Genomic DNA, 24,047 nt, shown 5'->3' on the forward strand with positions numbered 1-24,047 from the left:
GATTTGAAAGGACTTTATTCATCCAGAAAATTTACTGATGCACAAGTATGCTTGTTTTAATCAAGTTTTCTTCAGTTTCTTTCTTTTTTTTTTTTTTAAGTGGTGTCTTTCCCCTGAGTAAATAAAGTTTTCAATGATGATTGGCTAGAGATACTGTGCACTGCTCTCCTGTAGAATAAATCAAGTGAGACGATCACTGACAACAGGTCAAACAGGAAGTTGTCCCCCCCCACACAAAGCAGCTGTCCTACGGAAAGACCAAGCCTGTTTTCCTTCACTCTAATAGAATTCATCAGAGCTTAGTACTGTGGGTCAGGCAAAGGCCAGAGACAGGAGGAGATTTTCTTTGTGCTGTACAACTACCCACATAGAAACAAATGACATCAAATCTGCTAGAGTACAAACAGCAAAAAGCAGTGTGAGCTAAAGAGACAACGTAAGAAAGGAATATCACCAGGAGCTTTGCATCACCTGGCCCAGAATGTTGTGATGAACGTCTCTGGTAATTTCGGATACAGCAGCCGCGTTACTAAGCAGCTGGGTCAAATGTTCCTTTACTTTATCACTGGCACCGTGTGAATATCACAACTTAAAGGGAAACCATCACTTTTTAGGATTGTTAATAGTATGCTTATTTCCCCCGTTAACCAATCTGTATATTTGTGAGTTGTGAAAAATAAAATTTAATGACAACTTAAGTCACCCAAGCCACGTTCTCTCATTAATAAAGGGTGCAGTGTTCCAGTCAATTTAATCCTTCAGGGTAAAACATTGCCGTTTCCGCAAAATGGCAATGTTTACTTTGAAGGGTTGAATACACTTCCAGCGGCTGTCACACTGACGAGAGCGAGTAAAACTTGTCGCCTGGTTGGAAAGCATTGATTCAGTGCTTTCCTATGTGTAATCTTGGATGCGCTCATGGCACTCACCGAACATGTGCAACAGATCTCCTTTATGAGACGTATTGGATTGGACCACGCTGAAAGAGGCCATGCCTCCTCGTTGATGTGAAGAGGTAAGTAGGGCCGAGGGACCCTTCGTACAGGAGATATGCAAGTAAAAAGCCTAATATTTTTTATGCTACACATTGAGGGAACCTATCTAATAAGGGGCCATGACACTAAAGCTTTAGGAATAAAGGTTTAGTAGAAAAGGAAAATCAGTTTAGTGGGTATACCCCAAATAAAACACGCACACATTTAAGGGTATATCGAATATCAGCTTTAAAAACTGCACTTCTCTTGCAGCCTCTGTAACCTCTCCCCTTCTTACCCTGTCCAGACTTTGTGTCTTCCCAGCACAGCTCAATGAGAGGTCTTTGCAAATCAGGTAATGTGGGCAATTGCTATCTCCTGAGTTTAGCTTAACTGAGAAAAACAACCAAGAAGTAAAATAACTGGATGTCTGCTTCAAAGCCAGGGGGAATAACAAGGGTAATTTATAAAAGTGCCAGTTTCTACTGAAATCCACAGTATTTGTAAAAAAAAAAAAAAAAAAAAAAAAAAAAATAAAAGACACACTGTTCACACATAAAGCATTTCAGCAAATTAAAGTGCTTTAGGGGTCTTGAGTGTCCCCCATTAAGAAAACCGAGCATTACAAGAAAAGTGTCAACATAAGTTTATAGTGGATTTTCAATGGCGTAATTTCCATAGAAGTGATTGTGGTATATGTGTCTAAAGTTAAGTTTCCCAATCTGTTACAGCAGTGAATTTGCATACTCTTTCACTGGAGCAAGAGCAGACATGCAGTCCTCGAGTTGTACACAGTTCCCACTGAGTTTTTATTCACCCAAGTCTGAAGTTTAGTGGGGCTATTAATTGATTTTGTACACTCAAACGGAAAATTGTAATGTGTATCTATTCCCTCTCCTCCCCCCAAGTCTACAATAAGTGAGAAACTTTTAACAAAACTAAATTATGGACTAGAGATTCACCTTGATTGCTACACACTGACCATTTCTATTGTCTGACTTTCTGTGGCCCTTTTAGAATACCAATTTACATAACTTTTTTTTTTGCTTCAACTTTTTTATTTTTATTTTCAATTTTCTTTAAACCATAAGTTGGTAACATTAATGTCGTTGCAATGCCATTTTTGTTAGTACCGGGAAAAAAAAAAAAATTGCCTAAGAATTTAACGTACTTACAGGGCCACAAAATATTTTACATCTTGTGACAAACAGAATAAATAACAAAGATGTTAGAAATGAGTCCAGACCTGCACATCAAAAATGAAAACTGCAGAATGATATCATTTATACAATGTGAGAAATGATATCCTTTATACAATGTGATAAATGATATCCTTTATACAATGTGATGCATCAAACCTCGATATTACATGCTAAGTAGAATACTGAGACTGTGAGCGGTTTACAGCCTTTCTTTGGCTAAAACATACACGAATCTCTACTGGTTCATAAAAAATATGCACTGTATCGGAACTACCAGCAAGCTCTAAGTTTCAGCTTCTGAGCTAGGTGAAAATAACCCAGGAAAAGGTTAGAGTGCCTACTGACGTTACTATTTCTTGGGTAGCAGAAAGTGCAACACACTGCAGTGGAAATGAAATCCTTATGGTTTTTACTTATAAGAATCTCAGATCCTAAGACATAAAAAGTCACAACTTAAAACAAATAAAAGTTGACATACATTTAGTTAACATTTCCTACATAAAACATTCTGTGGCATTGTACTTCAAAAATCTCTTCTATGGTTGTTTTCCTATAAACTTATGCTGGTGGGTGGGAAATTTTTCAGAGTGATTAAGGATTTATCACATATTACATATCAGTAAGTATAAAATATTACTACTACTTACTTATGGTTCATATGATTTTAAATGTGTGAATATGATCTAATTGTCCTCGTATCATCAGATAATGTGAATAATAAAGATTTTAGTGCTCCTGCTTCACAGACAAAAGAAACAAGACTAGAGAATACAAGTAAACAATTGAAACGTTAATTACGTTCATCAGCCTTGAGGTGGGACAAGCTTGGGCAGAATTCTGTTACACATTCACTGAAAAGTAAAAGCTATGTTGTAGTCTATAAAACAAATCATAAAGCAGGACTTTAGCAAAATAAAATACTAGGATAATCATATGCTCTCAAATTATAAGAATGTCACAATATGGGGTAACTGCACCTATAAAAATACCTACAGCTGCAAAAATGGCAAGGATATTTGAGATAAAAATGGTCCTGTCAAGGTGAATTCTGTATAACAAACTACACTTTCATTGGTCAGTAGCCCAATTCATAAATCTGCCAGAAGTGGCCAATCGAGCTGCTGGTCCAAGGGCCACCATTGTATTTCTAGAAATGTGAAGCTTTTGTAATCCCACAAATGGGTTGATGCTAGCTTGCTGGTAATATCTTGGTTCCTCACATAAGCGAACGTCATTTTTCTCACATAATTTTTCATCAACTGATGTATTGGACAACGGTCTGCCTACAAAAAAAGACCAAAAGGTAAGAATTAGTACTTTCTAAAACTATGTTGAATGCAGTATTTTGTCTTTGTACAAACTCCATCGGTCATTCATCCTGTAGCTTTCCAGCCATTCAATCTTATTCTTCAGAATGGTATGCACTTCAAAAGTGGAACATGGTGTGAAGAATTACCTGGATCATGTTCTATGCTGGATAGGCTGACAATCTCAAGTTCTGGAAGGTCTCTAGCTGGAGACGGTTGTTCAACATTATTATCTTGTGATTTCCTGGACTGGATTAGAGAAATGTAAAATTCCTCCAAGGGATCATGCATTTGGGTACCATCATCAGACTCTGCAGAAAGCTTTGAAGGCTGCAGGAGAACAAAATCAATGTTTTAATAACTTGTGATAATAGCTGTTATAATCTATTCTTTGCATCATTGGTTAAAGGGTCACTTCAACCCTCATTAAAACCTTCTTTATTTTGGCTGTAAATGCATTCAATACCTTTCACTTATTACCCCCTGCACTTTTTGTTTAAAATGTTTATTTTATTTTTAAAGGGATTCTATAGTCACCATATAAAAGCAAGAAAGACAGGTCCCCCAGCCTTCCTTCTTGCTTTTATATGAACTTTCATTAATTAAAAAAAAAAAAATTCGGTGTTTTTATATTAAAAACTTACCTCCGTTCCAGCGCCGAGCTCACCGCAAGGCCGCGCCCCCTTTTTCATCAAAATGACGAAATCGCGGGGCCCAATGGGACGGCTTCGCGCTGGACCAATCGCGTTCTTCATAGAGCGGCATTGAATGCCGCCCTATGAAGAACCTGAGCGCTTTACCGCGCATGTGCTCAGCTCGCTTTCTAAAATTATCAATAAGGGGGGGGACCTACTGTCCCCCCCCGGCCCCCACCCCTGTGCGGCGGGTGGGGGCCCTAAAATTATCAATGAGGGGGGGGACCTACTGCCCCCCCCCCGGCCCCCACCCCTGAGCGGCGGGTGGGGGCCCTAAAATTATCAATAAGGGGGGGGACCTACTGTCCCCCCCCCCCGGCCCCCACCCCTGTGCGGCGGGTGGGGGCCCTAAAATTATCAATGAGGGGGGGGACCTACTGTCCCCCCCCGGCCCCCACCCCTGAGCGGCGGGTGGGGGCCCTACAATTATCAATAAGGGGGGGGACCTACTGTCCCCCCCCCGGCCCCCACCCCCGTGCGGCGGGTGGGGGCCCTAAAATTATCAATGAGGGGGGGGACCTACTGTCCCCCCCCCCGGCCCCCACCCCTGTGCGGCGGCCCTAAAATTATCAATGGGGGGGGGACCTACTGCCCCCCCCCGGCCCCCACCCCTGAGCGGCGGGTGGGGGCCCTAAAATGATCAATAAGGGGGGGGACCTATTATCCCCCCCCGGCCCCCACCCCTGTGCGGCGGGTGGGGGCCCTAAAATTATCAATAAGGGGGGGGACCTATTGTCCCCCCCGGCCCCCACCCCTGAGCGGTGGGTGGGGGCCCTAAATACAAAGGGGGGGGGACCCTAGTTAACCCTCCCCCCCCCCCCAAAAAAAAAATATCTCCTTACCTACCCCCCTCACCCTAAAAATAATGAGGGGGGACCATTAACTAAAAACCTGTAAAAAAGAAAAAATGAGATAAAATCAACTTACCATTCGATGTTTTCTTTCTTCTAAAATCTTCTTTCTTCAGCCCCAAAAAAGGCCAAATAAAAATCCATAATAACCGACGCAATTAAAAAAAAAAAAAAAAAAAAAAAAAAACGAGCGCAAAAAAAATAATCCATCTTCACCCATGGAAGGCTCCGCGCAGACTGAGCTCCGCAGGGTGGGGAAGGCTTATAAAGCCTTGCCCCGCCCTGCAATTAGGCTAAGAACACTCTGATTGGTGGGTTTGAGCCAATCAGAGTGCTCTTTGTCATTTTACAAGCGTGGGAAAGTTCTTTGGAATTTTCCCACGCTTGTAAAATGACACAGAGCACTGTGATTGGATGGATTTCAAGCCATCCAATCACAGTGCTCTGTGTCATTTTACAAGCGTGGGAAAGTTCTTTGGAATTTTCCCACGCTTGTAAAATGACACAGAGCACTGTGATTGGATGGGTTTCAAGCCATCCAATCACAGTGCTCTGTGTCATTTTACAAGCGTGGGAAAATTCCAAAGAACTTTCCCACGCTTGTAAAATGACACAGAGCACTGTGATTGGATGGCTTGAAATCCATCCAATCACAGTGCTCTGTGTCATTTTACAAGCGTGGGAAAATTCCAAAGAACTTTCCCACGCTTGTAAAATGACAAAGAGCACTCTGATTGGTTTAAACCCACCAATCAGAGTGTTCTTAGCCTAATTGCAGGGCGGGGCAAGGCTTTATAAGCCTTCCCCACCCTGCGGAGCTCAGTCTGCGCGGAGCCCTCCATGGGTGAAGATGGATTATTTTTTTTGCGCTCGTTTTTTTTTTTTTTTAATTGCGTCGGTTATTATGGATTTTTATTTGGCCTTTTTTGGGCTGAAGAAAGAAGATTTTAGAAGAAAGAAAACATCGAATGGTAAGTTTTTTTTAATCTCTTTTTATTTTTATTACAGGTTTTTAGTTAATGTTCCCCCCCTCATTATTTTTAGGGTGAGGGGGGTAGGTAGGGAGATAATTTTTTTGGGGGGGGTTAACTAGGGTCCCCCCCCCCTTTGTATTTAGGGCCCCCACCCACCGCTCAGGGGTGGGGGCCGGGGGGGACAGTAGGTCCCCCCTTATTGATCATTTTAGGGCCCCCACCCACCGCTCAGGGGTGGGGGCCGGGGGGGGGACAATAGGTCCCCCCCTTATTGATAATTTTAGGGCCCCCACCCGCCGCACAGGGGTGGGGGCCGGGGGGGGGACAATAGGTCCCCCCCTTATTGATAATTTTAGGGCCCCCACCCGACGCACAGGGGTGGGGGCCGGACAATAGGTCCCCCCCTTATTGATAATTTTAGGGCCCCCACCCGCCGCACAGGGGTGGGGGCCGGGGGGGACAGTAGGTCCCCCCCCTTATCGATAATTTTAGGGCCCCCACCCACCGCTCGGGGGTGGGGGCCGGGGGGGGACAATAGGTCCCCCCCTTATTGATAATTTTAGGGGCCCCACCCGCCGCACAGGGGTGGGGGCCGGGGGGGGGGGGACAGTAGGTCCCCCCCTTATTGATAATTTGAGGGCCCCCACCCGCCGCACAGCGGTGGGGGCCGGGGGGGGAAGGAGAGTAGGTCTCCCCCCGCCCCCCCCTTCAACCACTATTGTGGACAGTAAGCGTCCCTGTGGGTTCGGGCTTCAGCTGTCAGCTGAAGCCACGCCCACAGCAGTGCTGACAGGCTATCAGCACACAAAGCGCGTTCACAGTGCTTTGTGTGCTGATAGCCCGTCTGATGCATTCACCCAGAATGCATCGGACGAGAGGCCTTTTTAGGGCCTCTGAACTCGGAAGTCCCACTGGTGGCCGTCTGATTGACTGCAACAAGAGGTGTTCCAAGCTTCCAATGTAAACACTGCATTTTCTCAGAAAATACAGTGCTTACAAGAAAAAGGCTCCGGGTAGCTGTAGCACTCACCTGAACAACCTCATTAAGCTGAAGTTGTTCAGGTGACTATAGTGTCCCTTTAAATGTAAAACTATGAAGAAGAAAAAAAAATTGACCTTGAATCCAGAGTTGGGTCAAGAGAAAAGGAAGAAATACTGTTAAATCCAGTGCCATTCCAAGAGGAGATGATGAAATAAGCCGTTACAAAATATAATGTAGGGAGGGCTAGGAGGGAGGGGACACTTTTACAATGAGACAGTTATTTAGAAGCTGACACACACACACACAGTCCTATAGATGTCTCCGTGCAGGTACACTCACATTGCTACTTGCAAGAAAATAGGTTCATTATGACCATATGCAGCACATAGTGCATGCTGAAGATGCGCGCTTTTTATGGAGAGGACTCACGTTAGTTAGTCCGCAATACGACTGACTAGATCATTTACACTCCGGCATAAAAACACAGAAACACTGCACATAGACATGGCTTACTTTATAACGAATTCTAAATGCAGAAGTGGTCATGGTGGTTGGAGAAACCATTTAACAATTATTTCTAGACAGCAAGGAAAGCAAACATGTATTGCTAAACTAAAGACAAACCTCATCTTCGGTCTCCTGCTCTTGACATATTTTTAAGTTCAGGTCTGAGGGCTTGGATGCTTCCTCAAGAGAAACTACACTGCCTGATAAAGACCAATTCTCATCCCATATTTCACCACCTGTGGGAAGTGCTTCAAGATATGGCATCTCAAATTTCACATCCTACAATATCATAGGAAAGGAAAAGACAACACTGATTAAACAATGCTTTACTCCCCATGGAATGTAAATGAAACAAGAAAAAATAGCAAACGCAAGCATGACAAGCCAAGTTTCAAATAAGATCAATGTAATCTACTCTACAAAAAACAAAATGTTAGTTGGTACAATTGGTATAATGCAAACCTAACAATTCTTCACATCGTAACAATATTTTGAATATTGACCCTTAAGTTACCTAAATAAAATGTAATGTTTACAATCTAAAAACGGCAGATGCTCTAAATGGACATTTGACTTTTGTTGAAGACTGCAGATGAATGAGCTCTAATGCAATTATCACAGTTTCAAATTAAATCAGTTAGAATAGTTAGGATAAAAAAAACTAAATATTTTAGGCAACTGAGAAAGGTTGACTATAAATTTTGAGTCGATGTCAAAGGCTCTTCAATAACTTTACCTCCTGGATTGGTTCATAGTCACTTATGTTTTCAGAAGGAACACACTTGTTTTCCATCGAACTCTTTGAACATTCCTCCAGACACACTTCTGGAGCCTTGATTGGGGAATGTTTAAGATGGCGCATATACGGATTGCATTTCTGCACAGTCTACGATATTTTGAAAAGGGAAGAGAAACACTCAACAAAGTATTACATTTTCTTGATGTGAACATTCAGAAACTACTGATGCTATACAGTGAAAATTATTATTGTTATAGTATGCAAAAAAAAAAAAAAAATATATATATATATATATATATATATATATATATATACACACACACACACACCACTTTGGGCACCAATACAACTTTAGTGCATTTTCCAAGCCAGTTTTGTGAATGGGGAGTCATTGATTGGCTGACCGCACTCCGCACATCCTGAATCTGAAAACTCTGAAGCCGCATGCCAATGGGGGAAAGTGAACAATCGCAGCTGGAGGCAACTTTGGGTTTAAACATTCTAGAACAATTTAATCCCTTCAGGTAATAGCACCTCCAGAGGCCTCCTGGCACCTTAATTTAGATGGAACGGTTTGCATGCATGGAGTGCCCCTTTCATATGCTGTATTTTTATTTGAAAAAAAAAACTAAATGTTTTGCAGAATGCTGCACCATAAGCCTGCCACACACCCTCATGCCAGAATTTGTGTACAGTCTCAGCCTGAGTAAGCTGTTTTTAATGCACAACCTCGCTGTGGACAGTCAGAAAAGCTAAAACCAGTTAGTGATATCCTTACTATATGGTGTCCAGTCCTTTTAATGCAGGTTTGCTTTGTAGTGCAGATCCTTCAGTACTGTCAGTGGCCAAGCTGTGAGCATGCCATTTTGATAAGGTAGTGAGGGGGCGTAGCTAAAGAGGCTGCATACTGCAAAACATTTATTTTTTGTGTGTAAAAACTATAAAGATTTGAGCATACAGCATATTGAGGCCAAAATCTATCAAATATACTAAAGAGGTATAGGTACCTGAAGTGTCCCTTTAATAAAAATAATAATAATGCACAAATGCTTCCAAGATATGAAATCAAAGAAATTGGTTGTAATTAACATCAACAGAGGGTGCTTCAATGTGACCTGATTTCCCCATTAAATATGGTGAGTTCAAAATGACACTCCACAATTAAAAAAAAAAAAAAAAAAAACACTGTTCAGTAAATATACTTAATGAATAAATGCATACTTTTTTATTTTGGTATATCTAAAAGTAGCTTGCAAAAGCAGCAAATCTGCTGTCTGCAGCCTTTACGAGCCCAACCTGTTCTAACCCCTCCCAGACTTCCCAATGTAGCTCAATGAGAAGTCTTTGCAAGGCAGGTGCTCTGGGCACTTGCTGCCTCTTGAGTTTAGCTCCACTGAGCTAACTAAACCAGGTAATAGCAGGGACTGTTTAATTTATAGCTAAATGTTTTTTTTTGTTTTTTTTTTAATCACTGTTTAGTAGATACACCCCCAACATAAACATGCATGCATTTAATTATCCATTTTTTCACTGGGGGTATATGTAAAACAGTTTGCAAAAGCTACACTCCTCTTGTCTGAAGCATGTGCAAGCCCTTCTAACCTACCCCAGGCTTTCTGTGGCTGTCCAATCACTGACAGCCCACTGCAGCGCAATGAGTCTTTGCAAGGCAGATGCTCTGTTCAATTGCCGCCTCGAGTTTAATTTAAAAAATCATTTTTTTTTAGCTCTTGAACAAAACAAAATGTTTTGCATAATGCTACACCATAAGCATGCCCTTCTTAGCCACATCCCCTCATCCTTGTTCCAGAAATATAATTCCTTATCAGAGTATATGACTTCCAATGCAATTTACTGTCTTTGTCTTTGCTTTTATTTGCTGGCAGTGTTTTGTGCCTATTAATGAAAGAAATACAGTACATAATTTTGCATAATAAAGTGCTTTTTACATCATACACCAATAGCAGTTCCTTAGTTTGTGTGGCAGGTTAATTTACAGTTGCCTTTATTTCTTTTGGAAGGGCTACAACACATGCAATTATTTCTTATTGCAAGCTTTTCTATGCAGCTTACATATTATTTATCACACATGTTTACTGCTGAATCGATGCTTGTTGCACAGTAACTTTCTTTTGACTTCTCTCACCTTGTAAAATCCTGGCTCTTGACCAACGTGTCCCAAGCCATTAGATGTCAATACTTGGTGAAGATAAACATCTTCATCGGATGACGTATCGCAAAGGAACAAGTATAAAACATCCATGACATACTGAAGCACCAGGCCCACCAGAGGGCCACAACCACACAGCTGTTGGAAACGCTTTATGGCTTTTGTTGACCAGAAGTCCTACATGGAAACACAATATTGGTTGTAAGAAAGCAGATAAATACAACAACTTTCCCACTGGTCTACTTGTATGTTATTCATTTACCTCTAGTGGACGCACAAAGGCTAGGCAAGAAGGCACAGCCTGGGCAGGAAGCCTCATGTAGCAATTTCTAGAGAAAGTAGCAAGAGAGATAAGAGCAGGCAGGCATAATTTCAAAGTACAAACAATAGCTACAAAAGAGACCAGACAAAGCAAAATGTGAAACAATATTTTATGATCGTTGTTCACCCAACAAGATAGTCAGAAGGGATGAGCAATCACAATGAATGAAGGAAGATGCAGATTAATAAGATTTTTATAACTGTATTACATAGAACAACCCTCAACTTACTTGAGAAAACGCAACAAGCATCTCTTAACAGTGGACACGGTGCCAAAGTCAGGATAATATACAGTCACCTCTTCGTCGTTGACAATAGCATGCACAATAACTCTATACCACCACACATCTCCAGTCACCTTTACAGCATAGATTTCCCCGACAGAGATGCGGTTATCAGGCACAGCATAGCGTTCCGAAACACATTCATTAGAATAGCAACGCCTATAAAACAAGACAAGGGACTTATGAGTCCTTTCTCAATCTCACTGAAAGGGCTCCAGAGATGCTGTTCTTTTTTCCTCCAATATTGTTATGTAGCTTGAATATATTATAAATACACACACATACATACATATACACATAGCTCTCTCTCATGTACATATATATCTCAATGCATAACATTAGATAACCCACACTATATAATAAAATGTACCACAATCAAATAGCTATAGAAACCAACAACTAATCTTAACGATAGGCTTAACTAGTTCAGATTACTGACTATGTGAGTGAAAACATCACAAATAAATACATTATGGACCACCTGATAGAACTATAAAATGAAGAAAAACAACATGTGGATAAAGCTCAATGCAGATAGTACAAAAACGGTAACTTCAGAAGTAAGTGGACTCAAATTTAGACTGGGGAGCCTGAGGCCAAAGAAGCTCTCAAAAGAGGAACACATAATTGCAATGTCCCAGGCCTCTGCTATTTGGGAATGCTAAGACTCTTCCCATGCTCGTCTACAAGCCAAAGGTCCTATAAAGGTCAGGGGGAAAAAGTCAGTGTTGGTTGAAATCTCAGATTCTTCATAAACAAGTCTGCTGGAATATGAGCAGGACATATGTTGCACCTTCAGCCAGGACTTTTGGTGACTCTGAGCTGAAAACATCAATCAAGTTGAATAAGCTTGTAATGTTTAGGGGGGCAACAGTGTAGAAAATATCCTGCAAATAAATTGAGGGAGCTAGTTTATCCTCAGGACATCTGCTCTGGTCCTCCATATTTGCAATGCAGACTGTAAAGGAGCGCCTGTACCCAGAGTGGTACCTCTGCCATAGTCTTTCTCCCAGGTCCCGCAGTGAAATAGTGATTACAACTCCCATATACCCAAATATCAGTTAAGTCTTGATGAAGGGTATAACAACTGGTTTTATTAGGCAAAAGCACATACATTTATACCCAGATCCCCAGCATAGGGGTGTCTATTCAGAAACTCTCAAGCCCGCCCAGGCGTCTCTCTGTCTGGGAGATAATAGAGTTGAGCCTCGGTGGACTAATCATCTCCTGGATACAGAGAACGTAATACAGAAATACTTTCAAAACATGCATTAAACCTCAAGGTAACTCCACATGTCATACATAATTTAAAAGGTCGTTTTTGTGAAAATAGAGCTCGGATCCATGGTATATTGTCCGAGCCTTTCAGCCGACCGTTGTGGAAAGGTTGACTAAAATGGTCAGAGCCATCTCTCAGTGTATTAATGGGTTTTATATCTTGGTGGGAAAGGGGAGCTCCCTGTTGGTTACAGAGAGCGATTGGTGGACTAAAGGGGTAGGTGATTCCTTTCAAAAAGTGCCATCCTGGGTTGTTGGGAAGGTGGTGAAAACCGAGGTACAATATGACCGGAGAAAGGGGTTGAGTGTGGTCAAGCCAGAACAAACACAGGTGTTATTCCTGCTTGATAGCATCTGGACACTCTGATTCCCGGCTACGATGTCCTGGGTAGCGAACAAGGGGTAGAGGGTAATAAAAGTACACAGGCAAGTGGAAATGTACTGGGGGTTGCTTAGTAGATCATAGTCTTTAGATCAGTTCTTTACACAGACAGACAACTCTGAACAGGATTTCTGGTCAAAAGTATCTTTGCATAGCTTGTCACCCACATTCTCCACCACCACATGAACAGTCTGTGCAGTAAATTATTCCTTAACTAATGACATACTGGCTTCTAACAGCATATGGATATCATGCAGAAGGGCCTTATTTTGCCAAGTCCTCTTCTTTAGATACAGAAGGTAAGACAATTCTCTGGTAAAGTAAATAAATTAAAAATCATGTGTGCGTGCCGCTCTCTATTTAAAGATGAGCTCAGCAAATTCACAATGTAACGACCATTATAAACCTATTACAATTTTGTCAATATTTCATTATGAAAAACCACAAATCATGCACATTTGTCAATACAATGCACTGATCTCTGCCACCGTTTTGAATCATTTTCCTTTCTTGGAAAGGTTAGTAGTTTGGTTTAAGACTATCTCGGCATGTCCTGGTTGTTTCTTCCAGCAATGTATTATGGGGTAGCTGACCCCAAGCATCTGCTTGCAAATTAAATGCAGCCTTCTGTATGGAAAAACAGATGAAGGCTGTGTTTACTTTACAGACCCCCCCCCCCTCCCCTCTTAGTAAACTGACGAAGGTAAAAAAGTAATAAAGAAGGCATTGCTTAGAGATATATATGCACCACACTGAATAGAGAGTTTTGAAGAATTAGAGGTAGTGAAGAAATACTTGGAAATAACGTAGGCAGTGAATTTACTTGTAATAATGGTCACGTTGCTGGTGCATATTTATTTAAACCAACTTACCTAGTGCATAAAACAAATTACTATTGCATTGCACCCTTGAGTGTTCCTTTAATGTTAAAGATATCCATGTCACATCCCACCCAAAAACAACAACAACACACACTGCTGATGCTTCTGGGTTCACCTCTGGGGTCAATCTCTTTAAAAAAATTAAAAAATAGGATATTATGGATGAAATATTCTTCTTTGAAGTTACTTTCTGGATCACTGCCCTATATTTTTAAGAACAGGGATAGAATGCTATGTTTTTACAAAAGGAATAAGAAATGACCCTCAAATGTAGAAATACAGTATTGGGAATTGTCAGGACTTGAGAGTGAATTTTAAATGTAAGGCCACAATAGCCCAATTTTAAACATTCCACAAACCAGCTGTGTTCTCAGTTCAGCAATTCACACTTCATGTATTTAGTCACATAACTCTGAAATTGAAATTCACACACCATTCCCTGCAAATAAATCTTATGGGGTCTCAATAAACCAAGTACTGCAAAGACCGAGGAACCTAATGCGCATGCATGGTGAGCGCTGCAAGCACATTAGGCCCTTCCCATAGGAAAGCATGGACTCATTGCTTTTCTATAGGGATACTATAGATGTCCTTATGCAGAGAGTGAGGATGTCCAGTGTAAGTTAGTCGACCAAAAGCCAACTAGCAAGCAGAAAGTGCCGCTAGTGGCTGTCTGGTACACAGCCATTGGGGGCAGACTTAGTGTTGCAATGTAAACGTTGCATTTTCTTTGAACTGCAATTTTTTACATTGCAAAACTAAGTGCAATAGGGACACAGCACCCAGACCAGTTCAAGGAGCTGAAGTGGTCTGGGTGCCTATAGTGTCCTTTTAAGCATGTTTCCCCTGACAATGCAAATAATCAATAATAACCACTAACCTAATTAGTAAACGATACTAGGGCTGTAAACGTATTTGGTACTGGGGAAAGGTATTGTACAAAAATATCTATGAGCTTAACACGTAAATTTATAATTTAACAACTATTAAAGGACCACTATAGGCACCCAGACCACTTCAGCTCAATGAAGTGGTCTGGGTGCCATGTCCCCCTAGTTTTAACCCTGCAGCTGAAAACATAGCAGTTTCATAGAAATTGCTATGTTTACACTGCAGGGTTAATCCAGCCTCTAGTGGCTGTCTCCCTGAAAGCCACTAGAGGCCGCTTCCGCCATTTACATGGAGTAAATCTCACTTATTTGACGCTGGACGTCCTCATGGAGTCCAGCGTCATACAAGATCCCCATAGGAAAGCATTGAGTAATGCTTTTCATACTGGCGGGATTGAATGCACGTGTCTCTGGCCACGCATGTGCATTCGACTCCACTCGGGAGCGGACGTCGGCGGGGGAGGAGAGGTCACCAGCGCCGAGGGACCCCAGTGCTGGACTAAGGTAAGTGGCTGAAGGGGGTTTTAACCTCTTCAGCGCCGAGGTAGGGGGCTATCCAAGAGCCTATAGCAGGTTTGTTTTCCTGGCACTACAGGATCCGTTTAACAATAAAAAAAAAATGTAAAAATAAAATAACAATTAAGAAAAATAAATCTTGCTTTCACCTCATTTCTATCATCATGTCCTCCAGCTTTTCAGACGTGTCTTTCCCATAGCACCGGATATAGAACTCACTGGGAGATGTAATGTTTTCGACAAGAACACCAATCATAAAGCCACGTTTCATACGAGATAAGCTGTGTAGTTTCTGCTGTCTAACAGCATCAGGAGGGATCTCGTTCTCTTTATTCAAGGGTAATTGTAATTCCAGAGGTCCCCACTTAAAAGACAAAGAAGACATCATGATAAGCAATGAGAAAGTGTCACATTATGCAGCCTTTTCTTCCCCTTTACATGGGAAATATAAACTTTAAGCTGCCATAGAAGACTGAATAATCTGAATGTAGGTAAAAGTGACCATGTCATGCAAGCCTAAGGAACGGTTGTAAAGAGCTAATGTGTATCCTGACATGCTGTTAAAGAGTTGGCATCTCACAACGTACTGTCAGTTTCAGTTCATGTAAATGTTTGTGGCCTTAGCAGAGAGGTGGTGCTTCAGAAAAAATATGCACTTAGAAAAGGATATTCCCAAAAAGCTTCCTCTTCAATAAATGTGGTAGCACTTACATTCACAATTTTCTGGTAGCGCTTCCCTCCTTTTTCTGTATTTTGTTTGTCACTGTTCACTGTAAGAGCCACAGCGTGTGGGATCAGCAGCACCATTATCCATTTGACATAACTATTTTGGCTTTTTTATTTGGGAACCATGGTAACCCTGGCCAATCTCTTTTTTATGTTTGCATCAAACTATTTTGAGCACTTTGACAAAAACCAAGACTTTAACAATGCCATTTACAGATGATAGGTGTGGCGAAACCGACCTCGCCACGTGTCCTTGGAGGGGGCTGCTTGCCTGCCTCTTGCCTTTGGACTATGGACCCGACTTTATGTGAATGTGTTAACCCAGATAGCTATGCCATGGAGCCCATTCGTGTAGTTAAACACTTCGGCTCCATGGCAATTGAACTGTGTGAATAGGATCTGCGCGCTATTCGGTAGTTTTCTGCGCTCAGATCCCAGCTATCTGGGGATATGTAAAATGTCTGTGTGTTATGTGTAAAAGGTGACTTTATGTATTTTAAAGTGTTTTACTGTCTTTGTGTCCCCATGTGCTCAATGGAGTCTGTCTCTGTCCTGGGAGGTAATTGGATTACTTCTCCAGGAGAGAGGGCTCTGTAAAACCGGTCTGAGCCGGAAAGCCATGCTGGCAGGGGTTTTAAAAGATACTTTACTAACTTTTGAACCCCTGGTCTGATTCATGCCATTTTTAATATGTTGTTCCCCTGAATGGATTGATTGTGGATATGTATTTTTATGTGAATGTGATGTATGGTTTTAGAGTTATGAAAGTTGGGTAGAAAGTATGTTTTAACTGTATGTATAATTGAGTTTCCTCTCAGGATAAGGGGAGGGAATATATGGGATGTAACTAATGTGTGAGTGGTTGTTTTATACCTCCCTGTGGGCGGACCTGTATTTGTAACAACTGCAATAAAAAACAGGCTGGGTGTGCCAGCATCTCAGATTCTGCTTGACCCTCAAACCGATGTGTCGTCTCGTTTTTGGGGGAATTGGATTGTATGCTTTTCCTGTTCGGCTGATTCCAGAATTCGTACAGTTTGCAGTTCGGGAGATTGGTGCTTGCAGTAGCTGCTGGTCTATGGAAAAGGGGATTATCGCCTAAATGGTTTTAATCCTCTTGTAAGTGAAACGGTCCGTTACAATAGGCCTAAACATAGAGTGGTTTTATGTGCCAAAAAAACCCCAGTTTGTCTCAAACCACTTGAAAGAGTTTTGACACAAACCTGTGTGTTAGTACCTGGAAACTCTTTGAAACCAACACCACTAAAATTAGTGGTTATATTGTTTAGAGTATCCTTTAATATATACATTTGCTTAGATTTTTTGCAGGCATAACACATAGATTACAGGTTCTAATTTAGCCAAAGCACAACATGCATTGCAAAACAAAGCTTCATTTTAAAGTCTTACTCCTCACTGTTAAATAATAAAAACAATTGTGTCCACCAGATCTGACACCTAACTTTATAATATATCTCATATTAGTATATGATTTTTAAAGCTTAAACAGTCATCCTAATCATACCCAGAGATTTACATCTGCTTGACAAGCTTTGAGCTCCATTGGCTTCATATGCATCACCTTTGGCTGAGGCAAATCCCAGTTGGAAAGCGATCGAGTGGATGCCAGCATCATATGGTCATCTGATAAATAGTAACACTTTAGTTAAAAGACGCAGTAATTATAACTGCTGTAATGATGAATTTGAATTCTAATCACATCACCAACCGTCTACAATCACACTGAAGAAATCACGAACAGAGTCCTTACCGGAATTTCTACCCGTTGTTTCCAGGTCAAACAAATACCAATCTTTCCCATCCTTTGTCCTTTCCAAATAAAGCATGTCGCCGAGAGAGCCTATGAGCTCCATTACAGACATGAACCCCAGGTGTCTGTATGGCAGGTCCTTCCCTAAACAATTCTAAATACAAATACAGAATAGTCTAGCCAATGCCTCCAAGTTCTTTCGAATCACATACTGCACTCATTCACACAGAATTCTTAATATATGCATATACATTTTGACAACAGAGCCCACTTCAAAAAAGGTGCTCACCTTAAACACAACAGGGAGCTGAGAAACCAGTAATCCCTCTGGATGCTGTTTGACAATCTGAAATCGAAGAGAATCATTAACAAGTAATATCAGTAGGCAACCAGACAGCATGAACCGTTCTGTTTGATTGGGAATACTTAAAAGTAGACTTAAGAGCAATAAATTAGTGAATCAAATCTGTTTGATTACATTAAACTGTATAGACAACATGTTTCTATATTCTCCCTTCAATCTGACTGGATATTTTATATGGGGTAGGACTGTATTATTAAACCCACGTGTTGTATCTCCAGTCGAAGATCTGGACTTATATTTCCACCAGCTCCCTTCTGTGCTAAGCATAATCTCAGCTCCTTTTCCAACTGTAAAAATAAAAAGTATTTCACTCATTTCAGCCTGATTCCACTTTATGATGTAACAGCAATCCACTAGCGCAAGATTAATCACACATAAGACAATTATAAAAAAAACAAAACAAAACAATTATCTAGCAAAGAAAAAAAAAACATTTACACAGTATTATGGAAGTTGGTGAAAAAAATGGACAATAAGCACCCACAATTAAAGGGACACTATAGTCACCTGAACAACTTCAGCTTAATGAGGTTGTTCAGGTGAGTGCTACAGCTCCCTGCAGCCTTTTTCTTGTAAGCACTGTATTTTCTGAGAAAATGCTGTGTTTACATTGGAAGCTTGGAACACCTCTTGTTGCAGTCAATCAGACGGCCACCAGAGGGACTTCCGAGTTCAGAGGCCCTAAAAAGGCCTCATTCACGTCTGACGTATTCACGCATGGGTGAATACTTCAGACGGGCTATCAGCACACAAAGCACTGTGAACGCGCTTTGTGTGCTGAGGCTGTCAGCACTGCTGTGGGAGTGGCTTCAGCTGACAGCTGAAGACCGAACCCACAGGGACTCTTTCTGGCCACAATAGTGGTTGATGGGGGGGGGAGACCTACTCTCCTCCCCCCGGCCCCCACCCCTGTGCGGCGGGTGGGGGCCCTAAAAATAACAAAATTGGGGGGGGACGGGACCTTCTGTCCCCCCCCCGGAGCGGTGGGTGGGGGCCCTAAAATTAAAAATAAGGGGGGGACCTATTGTCCCCCCCGGCCCCCACCCCTGAGCGGTGGGTGGGGGCCCTAAATACAAAGGGGGGGGGAGACACCCTAGTTAACCCTTTCTCTCCCCCCCCCCCCCCCCCCCAAAAAAAATTATCTCCCTACCTACCCCCCTCACCCTAAAAATAATGAGGGGGGGACCTTTAACTAAAAACCTGTAAAAAAAAAAAAAAAGAGATAAAAACAACTTACCATTCGATGTTTTCTTTCTTCTAAAATCTTCTTTCTTCAGCCCCAAAAAAGGCCAAATAAAAAGCCACAATAACCGACGCAATAAAAAAAAAAAAAAAAGAGCGCAAAAAACAAAACAAAAAAACATGTACACCCATGGAGGGCTCCGCGCAGACTGAGCTTTGCAGGGCGGGGGAAGGCTTATAAAGCCATGCCACGCCCTGCAATTAGGCTAAGAACACTGGTTTAAGCCAATCAGAGTGTTCTTTGTCATTTTACACAGCGTGGGAAAATTCCAAAGAATTTTCCCACGCTGTGTTAAATGACACAGAGCACTGTGATTGGATGGATTTCAAGCCATCCAATCACAGTGCTCTGTGTCATTTTACACAGCGTGGGAAAGTTCAATTTTCCCACGCTGTGTAAAATGACACAGAGCACTGTGATTGTATGGATTTCAAGCCATCCAATCACAGTGCTCTGTGTCATTTTACACAGCGTGGGAAAGTTCAGGGGTGGGGGCCGTGGGGGACAGTAGGTCTCCCCCTTATTTTTTTGTTTTAGGGCCCCCACCCACCGGCTCAGGGGTGGGGGCCGGGGGGGAGGGGGACAGTAGGTCCCCCCCTTATGTTTAACAATATGTGTGTTTGTATGCAAACACTATATATAGAGAAATCTCTATATATAGTGTTTGCATGCAAAGTTTGGAGTAGGAGGGGGACGGGTATAGAAAGTGAGCTGAGCTGTCAGTCAGACAGCTCAGCTCGCGAACGCGCATTCCGCGCACATGCGCGGTAAAGCGCTGAGTTTCTTCATAGGGCGGCTGTCAATGCCGCTCTATGAAGAACGCGATTGGTGCAGCGCGAAGCCCAGCATGCGCACCACATCGCGATGACCCTTCTTTCTGTGAAGCGTCCTATTGGGCCCCGCGATTTCGTCATTTTGACGAAAAAGGGGGCGCTGCATGGCTGGGAGCTCGGCGCTGGAACGGAGGTAAGTTTTTAATATAAAAACGTTCCGAAAATTATTTTAAATAAATGAAAGTTCATATAAAAGCAAGAAGGAAGGCTGGGGGGACCTGTCTTTCTTGCTGTTATATGTTGACTATAGAGTCCCTTTAAAAGCTAGAGTTTTAGTTTTTACACACACACACTTATATACACATTTATGGCAAATCCCTAGGCTCTGGATCACATTTGCAGCCCTTGACATGAACTAGGAAATAGCAGAAATCTCTCAGCACATCCAAAGCTGTCAATGGTGAGTGCTCTGTGTATCCTATACTGGCAGTTGGCACATGCTCAATTACACAAATGGCCTCTACATTTCCCATTAACCTCTCTTAACATTTCATTTAAGTGAATAGGGGGTGGGAACTATCAACCTCATTCTTGGAGGGAAACGGCCAGACGCTCACATGGTGACATACACCAAGCCTTGGATGACAATTATATATGCCTGTCCGTGTGTAGAACAAAGTTTAAATGTTTAAACAACACTCTCATGGCATACTTATATAAAATGCAATTATACTCTTTATGTGAAGTAACAATGTAATCAAGCACTGTTCCAAATAATGTTATTCTGGATTTATAAAGCTTGACACCTGATCTGTATTATGTCGTTACAAATGTTTCTCATACAGGCCTGCGAGCCTAATTCTCTTGCTAACTTCTTTTCAATAAAAAATATTTACAATAAAAAGTGAATAGGGGGTTTATGGAAGATGTATTTCATTGAGGACACTAAAGGGACTGTGTTCCAAAGCCGTGGATTTCAAAATAATGGAAGTTGATATTAGTAATCACACCATAATTTAATTGTGGCATAGTTATAGCTATGGTGCGTGGAGTGTTCCTTTAAGAAATATTTGAAAAAACGTGATAGAAATATGGACAGTATAAAGATAGCAGCAACGACAGGGAAATATGCTAAAGACAGTGCGTGCACAAAGTACTAGTAAGTACATAAATAGACCACACCTTTGTTTCCAGCCACTGTAAGCTGTCATCTTTAGCAGGTGCCAAAGGAGAAACATGATCTTTCACTTTCATTGATCCTTGTGATTTGGGAGTTTTAATTTCTTCTAACAGATGATTCTTTCTGATAGGACTATTGGTAATGGGATCTGGCGACCTAGCTGGACTGGAAGAGCTATTTAAAGCTGCATGGCTTTCTGGTCTTCTGCTTCCTTCTGCCACCTGATGCTCCTCCTGAGAAGTGCTTACATACAAGCTGTTTGTATTCTCCACAGGTTTCTTTTTACAGCTCACTTCAGAGGAGTTCGGAGATTCTGCTAACTTGGTGGAAGCCTGTAAACATTGATGACCGTTGGTTGGGTTGAACAGACTTTTTCCCTGCACAGATGTTATTTTTGTCATGCCTTGTGATTGAGTTTGATCTGGAATTCTGTAAGATGCCATGGGAGTAGTTACATGTTTCAATAAGGAAGAAGCACTAGCCCGTTTCAAACCAGTTCCTAAAATGTGAAGTTTCACAAAAGGCAAAAAAATAATAAATAAAAAAGTTACAAAAATCTACAGCCTATGGAGAAACAGAAAAGAAACATAAGGAAAATAAAATAGCTCCATAATGGTTAGAGGAACAAAGAAAAGGGAAGCATAACACCTTTATATCACTTGGCTTCTCACCAGCTGTTTCACTATCCTCAGGTGTCCGTAGCACTAGCAATGAACCAGCTCGTGTCTGTTTCACTTGAACAATATCAGAGATAGATCTGATAACCTCTAACATAGAGTAGAAACCATAGCGAGAATACTGAAAACTACGTCCAAACCGAGACGCGAAGGCCTTCTCCAATTCCGAGACCAGCAATGGTGAAATGGACAGCAAGTCTCGCAGATCACTCTTCACTGTTGCCGGGAGCACAGGAGCTATTCTTCCACGTCTTGCTATGTCTACATGATATCTAGGTCTCAAAACACGCCTTTTTCTTGGTTTTGATTTAGATGGGTTCTTCTGACGTGAAACCAAATCTGCAATGCTTTTAGTAGATTCATCAACCACAGCTTGTGTGACAAAAAAGAAAATAAAAAATTAAAGTTCATACAAAAAGGTCTCACATCACAGTACTTAATATTATTTTTTCTGAACTAGTACATCATAGAAAGGTATTCTCCCTAGTAAAACACATATGCCATACAGGTTAGTAAGCACAGACATGATTAGATAAGTTATGGGCTGCATAGTACATTGGTGGGGTATTCCTATCATCCAGTTCTGGGCAGGCAGCTTTTCTGCCTTTACCTCTGCCGTAGGCAAGTGGCAGGTCTGCTAAAGGGAATGTGAGAGGTTAGTGAAAAGGACTCAAGGCATGTACCACATTCTGAAATTAGTTTGTGTGTCAGGACAAGTAGATTAGGCACCACTTTAGCACTGGGAAGTTGTCAGAATAATGCTAGTAGTACAAGGGGTGCCCTCAGTCAGTTCCAATTTGCTCTACCAGGTATGGATGGAAGTTCCAATTCTGAAGAGGTGCAGAGCCATCTACCTGACTGATCCGACGCATTCTGCGGGAGCTCCGGCTAAGCCACGAGCTAAAACGGCTATTTCACCAGTTTGTACCCACAAAACCTGCCCAAGAGAGAGCTGCTGTCTCCAGCTAGCATCGGGCGTAAGTCTAAAAAATATCAGGCAGATAAGCCACCAACAACCGCCGATATCGGCGATCTCTTATGGAGGCCCCAATGCTCCACGAGGCCTGTCATGGCGCCTCTCTTAGATGGGCAGTCTTGCTCATCCAATGAAACGTCCCTACCTGATCTGATGGAACTGGAGGTACAGACTAGAGGCAAGCAAGGTGCTATACAGTCTGATCAAAAATCTGGGACACCAGTGACTGAAGGTACCCTGAAAGCCCTCCAAGACGAGTTATGCCGAAATATCGCTGCTGACATCTTTGCATTTAAAGAAGAGATCAGCGGAGTAACGGCACCCCTTCACGAAACTGAGGTTACCACAGCAGGCCACGAGACACGGCTTACTGCCCTAGAACGGGAACTCTCCACGTTACGGCGCGAACAGGTGCAGACACAGTACCGCATGGAGGCAATGGAGGACCGGAGGCAGTGGAAAAACAAAGGTGCGAGGCCTTCACGATGATATCGCCACAGCTGAAATACCTCACCTGTTCTAGAGGCTTCTAACCCAACTATTCTCGGCCAAACAAGCCAAATTAATTACTCTGGATGGATGCTACAGGCTCCCAGCTCCCCCGGCAAGCGCTACAGGCGTGCACAGGGACGTCATAATCCACTTCCAAAACGGCCCTGACATGCAGGCGTTCATGACCGCCATTCGCAATAAGTCACCCTACTCCTTTGAAGAATATCAGCTGGCATTCTTCCCAGAACTATCCAGAGCTACCCTGGACTGGAGAAGGACCCGGAGACCCTTAATTCTGGAACTTACAAAACACCTTTATAGATGGGACATTAAGAAGAACTTTTTTCAGACAGATCTTGTATACTTACCTGAAACATGTTTTTCTACATCCGAGACACTAAAAAGGTACATACCTGATAACAATACAGTGCCATCACATCTTGAGTGGACATGCACAACATTTGGCATATCCAAAACCATTTCCATAGTAGATCGGTAGCCTAGGGTCCGCAGAGGCATATGTGAACCAATCATCATTCTATAATCATGTTCCAGTTCCTGAATGCTAAGCCCATTCTTAGATGCAATGAGTAAGGCTCGTATATCTTTCTGCACCGTATCCAGCTTCTTTTCGTCATCCATTTTCAACAAAGCAGCTTTCATGCAATTTTATTCACAAATACTCAGCTGTTTCAACACCTCTCGACAGAAGATTTAAAACATATCTATACAGGAGAGAAATAAAAAAAAAACATTGTTTATATATATATATATATATATATACATATATAAACAAAGTCATATACACACAGCTGGCTCTGATCATTTCTTAATATTGTAATAAATCATTAAAAAAAACAAAAAAAAACTGGATAGTGATTAAAAACTGTTC

At 41.9% G+C, this 24,047-nt stretch overlaps 1 protein-coding gene across 1 annotated transcript; it reads right to left on the reverse strand.

The window, feature by feature from the left end:
- Positions 1–3,082: 3,082 nt before the first annotated feature.
- TDRD5 (tudor domain containing 5) lies at positions 3,083–23,846 on the reverse strand. The gene is made up of 15 exons (XM_063428323.1): positions 23,569–23,846; positions 21,682–22,059; positions 21,013–21,509; positions 18,018–18,101; positions 17,740–17,796; positions 17,451–17,604; positions 17,205–17,323; positions 15,103–15,317; positions 10,953–11,165; positions 10,664–10,730; positions 10,378–10,578; positions 8,229–8,378; positions 7,610–7,771; positions 3,633–3,813; positions 3,083–3,459 (listed from the first exon to the last, which is right to left on the reverse strand). Exons 1-15 carry the CDS (start codon positions 23,795–23,797, stop codon positions 3,245–3,247), a joined length of 2,922 nt encoding a protein of 973 aa, XP_063284393.1. The 5' UTR covers positions 23,798–23,846; the 3' UTR covers positions 3,083–3,244.
- Between the last annotated feature and the right edge of the window lie 201 nt (positions 23,847–24,047).

This window comes from Pelobates fuscus, chromosome 7 (assembly GCF_036172605.1).
Source record: "Pelobates fuscus isolate aPelFus1 chromosome 7, aPelFus1.pri, whole genome shotgun sequence".
In the NCBI taxonomy this organism is placed as follows: Eukaryota; Metazoa; Chordata; class Amphibia; order Anura; family Pelobatidae; genus Pelobates; species Pelobates fuscus.